The sequence below is a fragment of the Pituophis catenifer genome, unplaced genomic scaffold (genome assembly GCF_029215685.1).
Source record: "Pituophis catenifer annectens isolate HBS135680 unplaced genomic scaffold, rPitCat1.0.hap2 SCAF_3, whole genome shotgun sequence".
Taxonomy (NCBI): Eukaryota; Metazoa; Chordata; class Lepidosauria; order Squamata; family Colubridae; genus Pituophis; species Pituophis catenifer.
Genome location: NW_027256883.1, coordinates 47,173,123 through 47,187,650, shown reverse-complemented (window position 1 = coordinate 47,187,650; position 14,528 = coordinate 47,173,123). Strand labels below are relative to the sequence as shown.

Sequence of the window (14,528 nt, the reverse complement as noted above, 5' to 3'; positions counted from 1 at the left end):
TGGCATTTTAGGTAGCATCCTGAACCATCATTCAACTGCTGGTCACATAGGGAGTCATAGGGGGAGTCTTTTTTCTTTGCAGTCCCAGGCAGATTTAGTCCATTTTCAAAGTTATTGTTTCTCTTCCCCTGCCATGCCAAATTTGATTCTGTTTTGTTTTCAGAGACCTTCTCTGTTGAAAGACAGAGCTCCTTTCCATAATTTATTTCCAATATTCCAGGGGACTGGAAAAATAAAAAAGGATGATATTGTTATAACAGAGAATATAAAATGGAGGCCTTGTGTTTTCATGGGCTTATGTATGGAAAGACATGTCTGCTCTAAGCAAAATTAACTGACATAAAATGAAAGATTATTTCCTAGGGTACTTTAATGCAAGGGATATCGAAAATTTGAGCAAAACAGAATGAAGGGTATAGCCAAATAAAAGGGGGAAATCTTCAAAGATAATGTTTTCATGCTTTATAATAAAATAGATACCTTCTTATTCCCTGCAGTGATCCTTAGCAGGGAATTGGAAAACAGACTTCATTACATTCCATCGATCTTACTAAACAAAGTGATCCGAACATATTGATCTAACCCAGCTAAACCTTGAACTGTTTGCCAGATCATGCATGATATACAGTTTTGGGGAACTCAAGAACAAAACAATAACAAAAAAAGCACGACTCTTTGTGCTTAGCATCTCAAAAATACATTTTTGTTATTAATGTATATCATTAATAACCAGTTTAGAGGAATTCAAACAAGTCCCCTTGAAAAATGTTGCTTTTCTAGAAATTTTATCCAAAGAAAAGAAAACATGAAATTTAATTCTATTTAATAAACATGTTTAAATTATAGTATAATGTATAGTTTATATTTATGGTGTAAGGTAATTTCAGTTACTTACACAATAGATATGAACTATATTAGATAACAGGAAATTTAATTCTATTTAATAAACATGTTTAAATTATAGTATAATACCGTGTTTCCCAGAAAATAAGACCCTGTCTTGTATTTTTTTGAACCCTGAAATAAGCGCTTGGCTTTATTGCCATGCGTTCAAAAGCCCGATTGGGTTTATTATCAGGAGATGTCTTATTTTGGGGAAAACAGGGTATATAGTTCATATCTATTGTGTAAGGTAATTTCAAATAAAAATAAACTACTTCACAAAAGTACTGATCAAAAAATTTAAAGCAATCCATTCTTGTGCTACAAGGGTTTTTTCTTTTTTCATATAATTTCATCTGGATAAAGACATTTCTCATTTTTTCACTCATCTGATAATCTCATTCTATAACATTTTGTCACAAATCTACGTTTCCAAGCATTGTTTGTTTTTCTGAATCCTGAGCTAAAGCTTCTTATGCTCAATGTTACGTTTTAGCAATTGTATGGATTTGCAAAAAAAAAAAAAAGTAATTTTTTTGACAACGATACAGAAATGGTTTATCACTGGATTGAGACAGCATCTTTTCAATAGGGAGCACCACAGCTTCTCTTAAGGCCACTAGCAAAAACACCTTCCTAAAGAGCAGTTTTGACAGTCTATCTCCCCACTGGATCTCCAAAGAAGGAAGAATATGGGTCAATGCCCAGGTATTGGAAATCATATATAGATTTCCAAGAATCTGGAAATTCCAGTTCATATAATCAAGACACCCCATAGGATTCTTCATGGGAAGTCAAGATCCAAGTGAATCTTAGAGCAAAATGCTCTAAGCTGTGCTTGGTTCCTCACTAAAAGGAAGCCTGCCACCTTACATAAAGCTGCTAGATATCAGATTATTGTTCCTTATCACAAGGTAGGCCTGAGCACAGGCACATACCTCTGCTTGGTCAGATTCAGCTTTATATTATTTCATCAAAGTTGTCAAGTCATCTCTTCTGCTGCTTCACGTTCTACAGTTCCCTGGTGAACACAGGAGCTAAACAGGATCAGTCACTGGAGAACACTTGCCTGGGTGGAATCTCATCAAAAACTTTTTATCTCCAGTGATAACTAGTTCTTTAAAGAACTTTGCCAGTTCAATGGAAGCACCAATCAGATAATATACCTACAAAATGGGCAGTTTTGACTCACCCTTTACAAATGACGACTGAAATCAACTCCACATAAAAGATAACCACCACAGTACCATGCTTCCGACTCTCATCTCAGAAGGATATTGTGATTAATGGTACTGAAGCTGCTGAGACATCAAAGAAGCTTGCATGAAGCTGAAATGGCTTAAATCAGTACACACAGTAGAGCGAAACCAAAATGAGCATCGTCATTATAAGAATGAACTTCAGATTAGTAAAAAGAGAATTGTATCAAATATTATATAGTTAAGACTATCGTCAAAGCTACTGTACAGAAATCGAATAAATGTATAAATAGTATTATTTCATTTAATACATTATACTTTAAGTTACCACTAGAATTAATTTTATTCTGTATTATAATGTGCCATATTGTTATGTTATTTCAAGAATTTATTTATTTATTTATTTATTTATTTATTTATTTATTTATTTATTTATTTATTTATTTATTTATTTATTTATTTATTATCAAATTTCTATACCGCCCTACTCCCGAAGGACTCAGGGCGGTGAACAGCCAAGATAAAATACAGATAATACAAATATTAAAAATCCCTTAAAATTATTAAACATTTTGGCCGAAACACTTCATTGGGAAACTTTATTCAATGGGAAACTTTAGACATTTTTATCTTTGTAACATTAAAAGATGAAAACTCAGTATTTCCATTTTTACTTATATTTACATTCATTGTAAATGTAAATAGTACAGTTGAACATACAATTATATACACAATGAGAAAACCGTTAACTTTATATAGAAATGTCACAAACACCTACTTTGACTACTATCCTTTTGATAGATTTTTCTTAATGTTAATGCTTGAAAAATCTATTTTTCAAATAAATGATTTACTTTTAAACTCTACTGCAGTGTTTGTCAATGTCAGCAATTTTAAGATATACGGATGTACATGATGCTGGAGAGTTCTGGGAATTGAAATCCATACATCTTAAAAATTGTCAAATTTGTTGGACACTACTCTATTGCATACCTTTGTACCTTTACTACTACTTTCATTTCTGAATTCATATTTCTTAATAGCTATATAAATTATCCGTCACTTAACAATTGATACACAGTGGTGTAAAATCATATGAAATCCTTATTTGCAAAAATACTAAGTAACAATACACAATGGAAAATAAAGGAACAAAAAAATAGTCAGATTGCATTTCTCCATCAATTGGAGGTTGAAAATTCATGCTGTTCGATGTGCAGCTGTAAACATTAATAATTTGATAACTAAATATACCGGTATTTCCAAGCAAGAATGGCTAGAGGGCATAAAAGAATATGAAATGACTATATACAAAGTTCTAAGAATTCTATTGGTATATATTTAAACTGTAAACTGATAAAATATGCTAGGCCTCAGCCTCAATGCAAATGTTCCTTTCTATGAAAAATACACAACATTTTGTAAAGTATAAAATATTTTATTTTTTTAAAATAACACAATTACACTTTAAAAACAATTAACAGATTTAACTTTCTGTCCTCTATTTCTTTTGAAGTATATAACAGTCCAAGCATTGATTTTGTATTGTTTCAGATTCACTATCATTATAATATGTTATTCAGAGCAGGGATGAAATCCAGCAGGTTCTAACAGATTCTGGAGAACCGGTAGCAGAAATTTTGAGTAGTTCAGAGAACCAGCAAATACCACCTCTGGCTGGCCCCAGAGTGGGGTGGGAATGGAGATTTTGCAATATTCTTCCCCTGGAGTGGGGTGGGAATGGAGATTTTGCAATATCCTTCCCCTGCCACGCCCACAGAACCGGTAGGGAAAAATTTTGGATTTCACCCTTGATTCAGAGTGCCAGTTTTATTCAGTGAGGCTGACTGACTTAAGTTTCCATCAGTAGCATTTGCAAATTCTGGCTCTTCTAATCAGAATGATGAAAGCAGTATTGCAGCATCAAACCACAAGTTTATTGTTCCTGACATCTCCTACTGTCCAGCAGATGCTTCTGGAAATGGTCTAAGAATTTATATATTGTATTGTTTGACAACACCAATCGTTTCCCAATTTACCAGTGATTTTTCAATTTATATAACTTTAAAAAATTATATTAATTTCACATGAAGCAATTTGGAAGTTATTCATCATTAGATCTTTTTCCTGCATCATACTAAATCAAAAGTGTGAACAATTCTTGCAATAAAAAACCAATATAGATCTAAATGGAATCAACATGGTGGTTACTGAAGCTAATGCAACATTTAAAGTAATATAAATATTCTTAGGATATTGTCATGTTAAACTGAAGAGCCAATTTGGTCTATTGGTTAAAGCATCAGACTAGAAAGCAGGACACTGTGAGTTCTAGTCCTGCCTTAGGCATGAAAGGCGGCTTTAGAGCAGTCACACGCTCTAGCAACCCAACTCACTTCATAGGTTTGTTGTTGTGTAGAAAATAGGCATGTTTTCTGCCTTGAATTATTTATAAAAATAATAAATGTATTTATTATGTAAAAATATAAACTATTTACAAAGTTGAAATTGTGAATTTATTCTATCCCCAATGGTTTTAGAAGAATCTTTATTAATTCCCAGCCTTGCATATGAGAAAATATTTACTAAATAATGCAGCATTGCTATCTGAAATTACAACAATTTTGAACATTATCCTTTTATATTCAAATAGCCATGCCTGATCCCATGCCATACTAAAAATGTGATAACAGCCTGAAGAAGGTTGCCAGGAGATTGCCAGGGAAGCACATTTCCACTTTGAGTCACATTCCGTTCCCAAATATAGAAATCAGTTGGATGCTGAGCATACCAGAAAGTTCACCAGCCAAGCACCAAAGATAAAATTGTCTGCAGTACTTCAGAATCAAGATAACCATTTTACAACACTGAGTTAATTTCTTTTTCTTTTTAGTATTTTAGGCAACTTCAAATTTTGGCATTTAAAAAAATAACCATATTTGTCTAATAATTTTCTATCTTCCATTTAACACATTTGCACTGTTTTATATATTTATTGGATTTATACAAAGCTCACTTACAAAGATATACAAAAAAGATACATAATTACAAAAACAAAAAACAGGAACACCAGAGAAAAATGTTAACAGGTCATAATCATCAACAGAATACATTTTTATCCCAGGATAAAGTCTCATTGGGTTCTGCTAATCAAAGGCCCTGAAATATTTAGGTTGGGGGAAGGGGATAGGCAAATCAACAATACCCTTGGACTTATGGCTCTAGGGCCGTGATGGCAAACCTATGGCACATGGGCCACAGGTGGCACGCAGAGCCTTCTGCAGGCACGCCAGCCATCGCCCTAGTCCAGCTCCACTGCGCATGTGCGCACGGCTCCCACTGGCCAGATCGTCTTTGGGTCTCTGCAGCGCATGTGTGGGGCGCATGTGCAGAGTGGTGCAGGAGGCTTTTCAGGCCCAAACAGGGTGTGGTGGGCCTTGTGCTGTGCCCATGCGTCCCATTTTGGGCCTGGAAAGCCGCCTGCACCAATCTGGAAGCTAAAACGGTGCGAGGGAGCATATATGCAGGGGGGGCAGAGTGCATGTACAGGGATGTAGGTGCATGCATGGGCAGGGCACATGTGTGGGGGGGGGCACTGGCATTGCATTTTGGGGGTTTAGGCATGCGCACGTGCATTCACGTGCATGCACGTGTGCTTTGGACACTTGGCACCAAAAAGGTTAACCATCACTGCTCTAGGGCTACATCGTAATTCAGCAACAACAATATTTTAGGAATTTGGATACTGCAGTTTATATCTGAATATTTGTGCCAAAGCTCATAATAGGCAAAGTTATGACAGGATTTCGGAATGAGGGTTTTTTTATTTTTTGTTGGAGGATGGCTTCTATCTTTCTTTCTTTTTTTTTTTTTTTAAATAGTCACATTCATTTTCCTACAGAAAATTAGTGGAAAATTATTTATTTGCATTTTGTTACTGAGAGCAAGTAAAACTATGACATAAGGCTCCTCAAAACAGGCATCCAGGCCCATAATTTATACTAATCTTCTTCCTCTACTCACACTATTTTGTTAGTGTGGGTGCTGTTTTGATTCCATATCCTATCCATGTTCCATCTAAAGCTCCATTCCTTTAGAATGGACTTTAATACACCACTTAACTGCACTTCCTGCTCTATCTCCTGCTGTGCTCACATTTGTTAATAGTAAGCTGCAACTAGAAAACAGATATCTGCCTACTTTGGACAATATGTTCCCTCTTGGCTTTCATCTGTGTTTCTCTCCCTGCTAAAGCCATCTAGAAAACCTGCCCAAACGTATTCTCTACAGCTCTCATCATGTGTTGCTGAAATGTGGATTTATGTCTATAAATAAAAGCAAGGAGAAAGGTAGTATAAAGAATATTGGGTAATGTTTATTATTTTGCTAGTATTATTAGGGAAGAAAAACATTTTGGGACGACTAGAGAAGCTAAATGCTTTTTTAAAAAAAAATGTTATTCAAAACAAATAATTAACAAATTAACTAATAATTTCTTATTATTATTATGTTCAATACTGTAGGAAGAAATATCCTTCTGGGTTCAGCTCCAAGTGCGGAAAAAGACACTGGAAACATGGAGATTTCTTGGAAAGATTGTTTAATGGTGGACAGGATCACATGGTTGAGTTCCTGAACAGAAAAGGGCGTGAGATACAGCGAGTCCCCAGGTTTTATGCTTTCTCTGGCTTTGAACTTCCTGGGGCCCAGAAAGAGTATCATGATTGGTTGTCAGACTCCCAGGGGTGGGGGTCCTAGTTAGCCTTGCTGGCTGATGTAATCTTCCCAGGTGCCATGTGGTGAGTTTCTGTCCTAGATAGGTCCCATTATGTTAGTTTCTGTCCTATTGTGTTGTAAATGATGGTCCATTGACAAAGATTGAGTTTCTGCCTCTGGCCCATTGACAAAAGGATGGGGGCAGGAAGGTAGGAGCTGCTTTGTCTTTTAAAATTTGCTTCTCCATTTCTCATACAGGGAAACATAATATTCTGCCTTTTTAATATTTCCTAAAATATTTCATTCTTCTAGGAAAGGGGTGGGTGCTAACTTCCTACAATACTTTTATTTATATAAAGATGGGCAGCTGGTAATATTCAGACAAATAATTCTGACTGAACGTTAGGACTCCACAGAATCTTTTAGAGAAGCTGTCATTTAAAGCCACTGTTCAAAGTGTCTATATGCCATCTCCTTTCAAAAGCTAGGTGTGACTGAACACTTTTCATATGCACAAATAGCACTCCTGTTATGATTGCTACTGAGCTTGCCAAATGGCTCTCACAGTCTAACTAGAAACATGTTTGTTGCTAATTAAGACATTCCTTGACCTTCAACTTTTATTATCTCTGTTAGTCAGATGCCGACTGTTTTTTGTACTGCACGGTACAACTCATGTTCTTTATCAAACTGGGCAAATTCATTCCTTTTAGAAAACCAACACATTAATATCACAAATCTCCAATCTTATGAGCACTTTTCTGATGGAAGACCATAAGCAGTAATCTGCTGGATCAGATTCCTGGCCCATATTCCATTGGCCAAACAACTACACAAGGAACTCCAATAGTCTTCCAGCAGATGACCTTCAGAGGCAGTCACAATGCCATCAAGACTAACAGCTTTGATACACATGACATCCTTGAATTGGTCCAATTTTTTTTTAAAATTGCATCCAGTCAATCTGGATGCAAGTTGCACTAAACCTGGCCCGTGTATATGAGTCTTTTATGAAAGTCATTTTGTAAAGTTTTTTATTCTAGAAAGTAACCTAGAAATATTTATTTGAGAATAATATTGTTAATCACTTTTCCTCTGCCAACATCTTAAGCACTTGGCTGATCAAAATCCAGCTGGCAATAGCCAAAAAAGAAATAGCTTTTTATATTACCCATTTGGTCTGAAAAAACCTCATCATTTTCATAGGACGCACTATTATAAGAAGTTAAAATACAGGCAATAAAAATAAAATAAAAGTAATTGCAAATATAAAGAAACAAAAATAATTTTCCTCTGAATTTTGCATACAGTTTTCATCTTTTAAATAATATGGGTACTAATGCATATTTTAGGAAAAATGAATGTAAAAATCTGTACATTTGGAAAAATTGGCAAATAATTCATATAATAATAAGTGAAAAATGCAACAAAATATTAGTCCAAATTATTCAATATACAAAAAACACATTTGAATTATCCTATGATATTAAATGAGCAAGCCTAATGTAAAATTTAATTTGACTTATGACATTAAAACAATGCAGTTAGTTTGATTTTGAAAAATTAAAATGAATGATCCTTCCCTAAAAATAAGAAAAAATAATAATTTATAAAAATATTAAGAAGTTATTGAATTAGAAAATATATTGCAGTAATACGTTTTTTAAAAAATACACATCAGTTTAAATATAATCAACAAGTTTCAAAAAATACTTATAGGAAAAAATAAATAAAATGCACATTTCCCCCATATTGTAAGTGACACAATATAACTTCCAACAAACTGAATTTGAAGTAGATGCAGCATCTGCTAATAAAAGTGTAAGGATCATATGGGAATGCAGGAATGTGACAAGACATTCAGAAGAAGATATCGAATTGTTTTCTACCAGAATTCTTTTTTAAGATAAATTTTATACTTTGAAGAGAAACAATTGTGCAGAAATTGCCTTTCCTAAATTTCGATAGCAAAAGAAACATGAAAGAAAAGTTTAGCTAGTTTATCTGTCTTTTCTCTGTATTTTACAGCTAAGAGAATAAAATGTCCACCTTTTCAACAAAATGAGTTTAAACTGCATCAACCTCTATAGAAAATACGTAATTAAGTGCAAATTTCAAATCTTGATATAAATCTGAACCAGCCCCAAGAACATAAATGAATTTACAAAATTTTGTGTCAAGCCCTAGAACTCTTTCCCTCCCCCACATTCTGACTCTCGGCAAGATGTATATGACTTCCATTGTCACATGCATCTAGTTTAATAACCAGAAATTGGACTTTAGACAACAATAGTACTTCAAAATGACAGTGTAATTAAATTTTAAGTCAAAGCCACCCAATGATGCCTTGTAAATTTATTAAACCAGCAAATGATGTGCTTTCAAGCATGTCGGTGCTCTTACGAGAATTAACCATTAAAATAATTTGTCTAAGAAGTTACTCTGGGAGGAAAAAAAAATTGTCCCACAAAATGCCCCACAAAATTTGTCAAGTAATTCCTATTAATCCATAGCATGATTCATTCCAAAACATAATATAAACTGCTTTTAAACAAAGATTTTTTGAATATATCAAATAGTGAATGTAGTGGTTGCCTCATATGATAAGTAAAGTGCTAGCCATTTGTATTTATTTATTTAATTAATTATTTTTTAACTTAATTAATGTATACACTGTCCTTTCTCACTGAAAATATCTAAGAATCTGGACTTTCAGGTTAAGAAACTTACTGACCTGATTACTTCAAGCTACTTTGTATTAATAAATAAGAAATAGATCATACTTTTATTTTTAGCAATCAGATCTTAATGTGATATCTACAGTAATATGAAGCCATAATTTTTTTAAAAAAATTTGATTTATATGCCGCCCTTCTCCAGAGACTCAGGGCGGCTTACAATGTGTTAAGCAATAGCCTTCATACTTTTGTATATTTATACAAAGTCATCTTATTGCCCCCACAAACTGGGTCCTCATTTAACCTACCTTAGAAAGGATCGAAGGCTGAGTCAACCTTGAGCCTGGTAAGGTTCGAACCTGCAGTAATTGCAGGCAGCTGTGTTAATAACAGGGTGCTTTAAACCACTGTACTACCAAGGCTCCTGTATTAATGAAAAAAAATGCAATCTAATGCCCTTCAGATATTTGGGGCTTCCACATTTGGTAAGAATTCTTGGGAACTGAAGTTCCAATATATTTCAGCATATTGTGGAAGAGGCTATTAAAAATTAGGCATTAAATAAAAGCAGAGCACAATCAGTCTATTGACAACTAAACTGCTAATGGTATTTACCTGAAAATAAGTCTGGCGTTTTTCCCAAATCATTTACTTTTAAAATTGGAAAGTTTTAAAACACAATGGAAATGGAGACTCTTGGAGGGAAGGGATGATAGTATACCGATTTCAGGATTGTATTCCTTTATAAATATATTTATCTATTTATAAATAAATACAGTACTTGAAAATAAATGTATGTGAAAGCCTTGAAAATTTCAAAACTACTTATTTTTGGGGCATGGATTAAAGCCAGCGTCTCATTTAATAATTACTATGGGAATGTTTTATTATTGTTCCTGATCAGAATGAATTGCAGATTTATGTTGTCTTATTAAAATCCAAAATACAGCTGATATATAAGAATATATCGCTAAGCCACAATTTAGTAACTAAGCCACAGTTTAGTTTATTTCCCATCTATAGCCAATGAACTTTTTAATTCACTACATACTAGGGTCACACCTGAACTTTCAACTGTACTTAATTGCAATGATATGATGAAAAGTGTCATAAACTATGGTTTGCAGAGTTATAAAATATATAAACTTTGACTTTCTTCATTTTTGTCTCTGATAAACTAGCATACAAGGATCTCAAATTTTTGTAATTATTCCAGAAAAACGTAATTTAATCTAATTAAATGAGATTAATCTTAATCTAATTTTTTGGTGCCTTCCTCTTCTCTTTTAAGCATGAAAGGAGTCTGCATGGATAGAAGTGGGCAGGAAAATCTCTTTTCACCATCTATTATATGGATGCTATGTCAATTAACTGAGTCTATTCTTAAATGATATATAACAAAGGTCATAATTCCTCAAATATTCTACTCTTTACGTATGTTCAATTCCTTTAGCTTCTGTTATTTCCAAATAATTTCCAATTTCTTCTTCAATAATTGTTCTGCCTCAGCTACGGACCGCAAAGAACGCAGCACACACAAAGTCCATTCAAACCTTAGTTTACTGAATAAACCAGTCTTTTACAACAACGGCTGTTAATTAATTGCATTAACAGCCACCAAGAATTAAAAGAATAATAACTGAAAGCTTACTATGGTTGTCTAAGCAAGACAAGTCACAAAGGTATGTGAACTAAGTTGTTCCCTGCAAATTGCTTCAGTCGGCGTTCCTCCTTAAATAGGCTTAGTGGCCAATTAGCCCCAAGCCTTACTCTCGAGGAGATCTCTTCCTGAGGAGCCATTCCTGCCTTTTGGCAACTCTGCGCGCCGTGCATCAAGAAGAGGCTCCCTCCTCTTTGTTCTCTTCACTTAAAGGAGCTTCTGGAGGTTCTGAAGGCCCTGGCTGAATCCCTGCCTCTGGCACCACATCTTCTCTAGCTTCCTCATTGTCCGACTCGAGTGCCAGCTGCACAGGCTGCTGGAGCAGCACCACACCAGCCTCCTCGCTGTCTGAATCAGCTACTAGCTGCACAGGCCACGTACGGGCCACAACAATAATCGCTACTAGAAGTTGAGATAGAAAACCTAGATAAAATATGATGCTTTGTTTTAATGCCACAAATTACTTACAAAAAGTTGTGTGTTAAAAAAATCCGGAGTAGAAACACTTAAAACTGAAAAGTTTTGCTTTAAGTTTTGCTTTATAGAGATAATATTTATCAATAAGATTAATATTAAAAAAATAAGTCATGAACATTCTGTTTAAACCTGCTAGGAATTCCTATTCTAGAGAATATGATGAATTTGTATGACCTAAATATAGAACTGGTTTAATAGTATTATATTGTTTATTTATACTTATTTTGTTTATACACAAAAACACACAATAAAACAAAACTACTATAGTTTGCATTTTTGCAGAATATTCTGTCATTATTTTCAATAATGACTCAAGTCCTAAACAAAATATATGAAATATTCTTGTCTGTTTTAAACACAGATGTACTTTATTAAGTCAGGTTTTTAATAACTTAAAATTGATTTGGGAATCAATTATTGTTATAAAATATTAAAAACATAACTGCAAGATTCTGTTGAGGAAAATAGTTTAAACACAAAGACAGCTTTTATTTTAAGGATCAATTTGATTTGCAGTCTCATTTAGAAATCTTTCTTATTTATTTAATTCTTGATCCATCCAACTATATTTATTTTGGAGTGAAATAATGGAATAAATCAAATTAGTTTTTCTTCAACATAAATTTGGAACTCACTGAAACCAATCTTCTTGATCAGCATTGTAATTTTTAAATTAGGTAGGAAGTAATTTCAATGTCATTCACAATTATAAAACATAAAATATGCTTTCATATGCCAAGAACCTGTACTTACAATTAAAATTGAAGCCAAATATGTAAATAAATGTAAAGAAGAAGAAGAATGTAAATAAATATGGATATTATTTAGCACAAAGAATGAACAAATATATTTTTATTAAAAGTGGAAATAATTACATTAACTACAAGTATACCAACACTGATATTGCAACAATTCCTTTATTATACTAATTTAAATTGTAAAATATTATATAAATTTTTAAGTTCTCCAGGACTATTCATTAAGCCAGTGCAGAAAGCAAAGCAGAGAAATTACTGAGTTTTAATACTGTTCCCAAATTATAGAAATAAATAAGATGCCAATTTAAATTTTGAGGATTTCTGATTGGAGAATGTTATGGTTGCCTGTGTGTTTCTACAGATTTATATTAGTATTCTCATCCTTGCTTGCATTCGGAAAGAAGAGCAAACAAGGTTTTGTTTTGCTTTTAAAAGGATATTTATATAATAACATCTTGAATCTGTAACTTTTGTAAATTATATGACACCAATATATGTTACATTACTTCTGCAAACCTTTTGCAGCCAAAACATGAAAAAAGTTTAGGTTCAAGGTTTAAAATTATGTGTAGAGGGGGAAAAGGCACTGAAGACATTGTGTTTCTCTGGAAGCAGTATTTTTTTAATTCAAATATAGAATTTGTCTACCATATGTAGAAGCAGTCAGCATACAATTCACAAAAAGCTCTCAAAATATCTACTCTAGAAAAAAGGCATACAAAGCAGAAGGAATAAATATTACACTGTCTTAACTTTCTCTGGATATTCTGTCTGCTACATGGCAAGCAAATCAGTTTCTGATATAGTAGTGGAACTTATTTTGAAGCATTATATATATTCTTCTCTGATAAATAAGTAACTTCAGGAAACTTACAGACCTTGAGAACAATACTTATTAAACAAAAACATTTTATCTAGTGGTTTACCCAAGGGATATTCTAATAAACCTCTCTAGCAATCTCTGAAAAATACAAAAAATAAACTAATATAGGTACTGGTTTCAAAGTTTTAAGTTATGTCAATGATACAAGATCCTAAGTTATTCTTAGGATCTACCATTTGTAAAGTGCCATCCATTACACCAAATCCAGAATTTGGAGAGGAATTGAGCAGCATGTATAAGACAGAATAAGAAACTAGGTTTTATGTTCAACAATACCATTCAGAAGAGGCTGTCCTTCGTTTACTCCCTTGGATATGATTGCATTGTAAATGTCTTCAGGAAATCCAGTCTTGCATAATGTGCCTTCTTCACAAGTTGCCTTTATAGGTGCCTGAAATGCGAGACAAAATTTATGTAATACTTTGCAAATCCATTCAACTGAGAAACATTCAACTTGGCCTGAACCATGATTTTGCTACTATCTTGTACAAACAGCTTCTTTGTTTCCAAATGGCTGCAATTAGAATTCCAGGGGCAAAGGGTTAATCTTTCTTATAATGGAAAGGAATGGAAGGAACAAATCCCACTTGTCTAGCAAGATCTAAATAATATGCAAACTTGATTTGTTAATCCACTGAATGCTTGAACTAAAACAGTCATTTAGATTTGAAATAGAATTATGGGAGAAGACAATCATATTTCTTAAGTAAAACTAAATCTTATACAAAATGAAGTTTGTCCAATACTGATTATGATACATTTGTGAGCTTTAACATCAATTAAAAGGATGATCACTAAGAACATCAATACATTTCTGACCCTATCTTTTCAACTTAGCCTTTATCTACATAAACACAGAAATATAATTTGTTGGTCTATCTAAAGTCAAGTATGTCATTAAGAAAGCATGTTGTGTCTCATAAAACATTGTTCATAATAAAGGAAGACTAAATAAAAGATCTGTGTTACCAGAATGAAAAAACTGGTTTACATTTCCCTTAGTTAATTTGGCTGAATTGAAATATTATTTTTTTCATATCGGGGAAGTGTATTTATTCATGAATCAAGTTACCTCTACATATCACAAGCTTGGTTTTAATTAATAAGCCATAAATGAGAGAGATTTATGTTTCTTTCATTAAGGTAAGCCTTTTTAATAAGAGGACTTCTATTTACATGTGTAATAGTGGAAAATTAACATCTGTTTCCATCGTAAAGGTAAAGGTTCCCCTTGCACATATGTGCTAGTTGTTTCTGACTCTAGGGGCAGTGCTC

General features: G+C 33.4%; 1 protein-coding gene across 3 annotated transcripts in view; it reads right to left on the bottom strand.

Moving 5' to 3' along the window:
* Positions 1-14,528, bottom strand: part of CDH2 (cadherin 2) — a 158,482-nt gene that overhangs the window by 127,437 nt on the left and 16,517 nt on the right. For all 3 annotated transcript variants that reach the window (XM_070940566.1, XM_070940567.1, XM_070940568.1), the window contains exon 2: positions 13,530-13,644. In XM_070940566.1, coding sequence (XP_070796667.1) covers positions 13,530-13,644 — 115 coding nt within the window. The remainder of the gene's footprint in view (positions 1-13,529; positions 13,645-14,528) is intronic.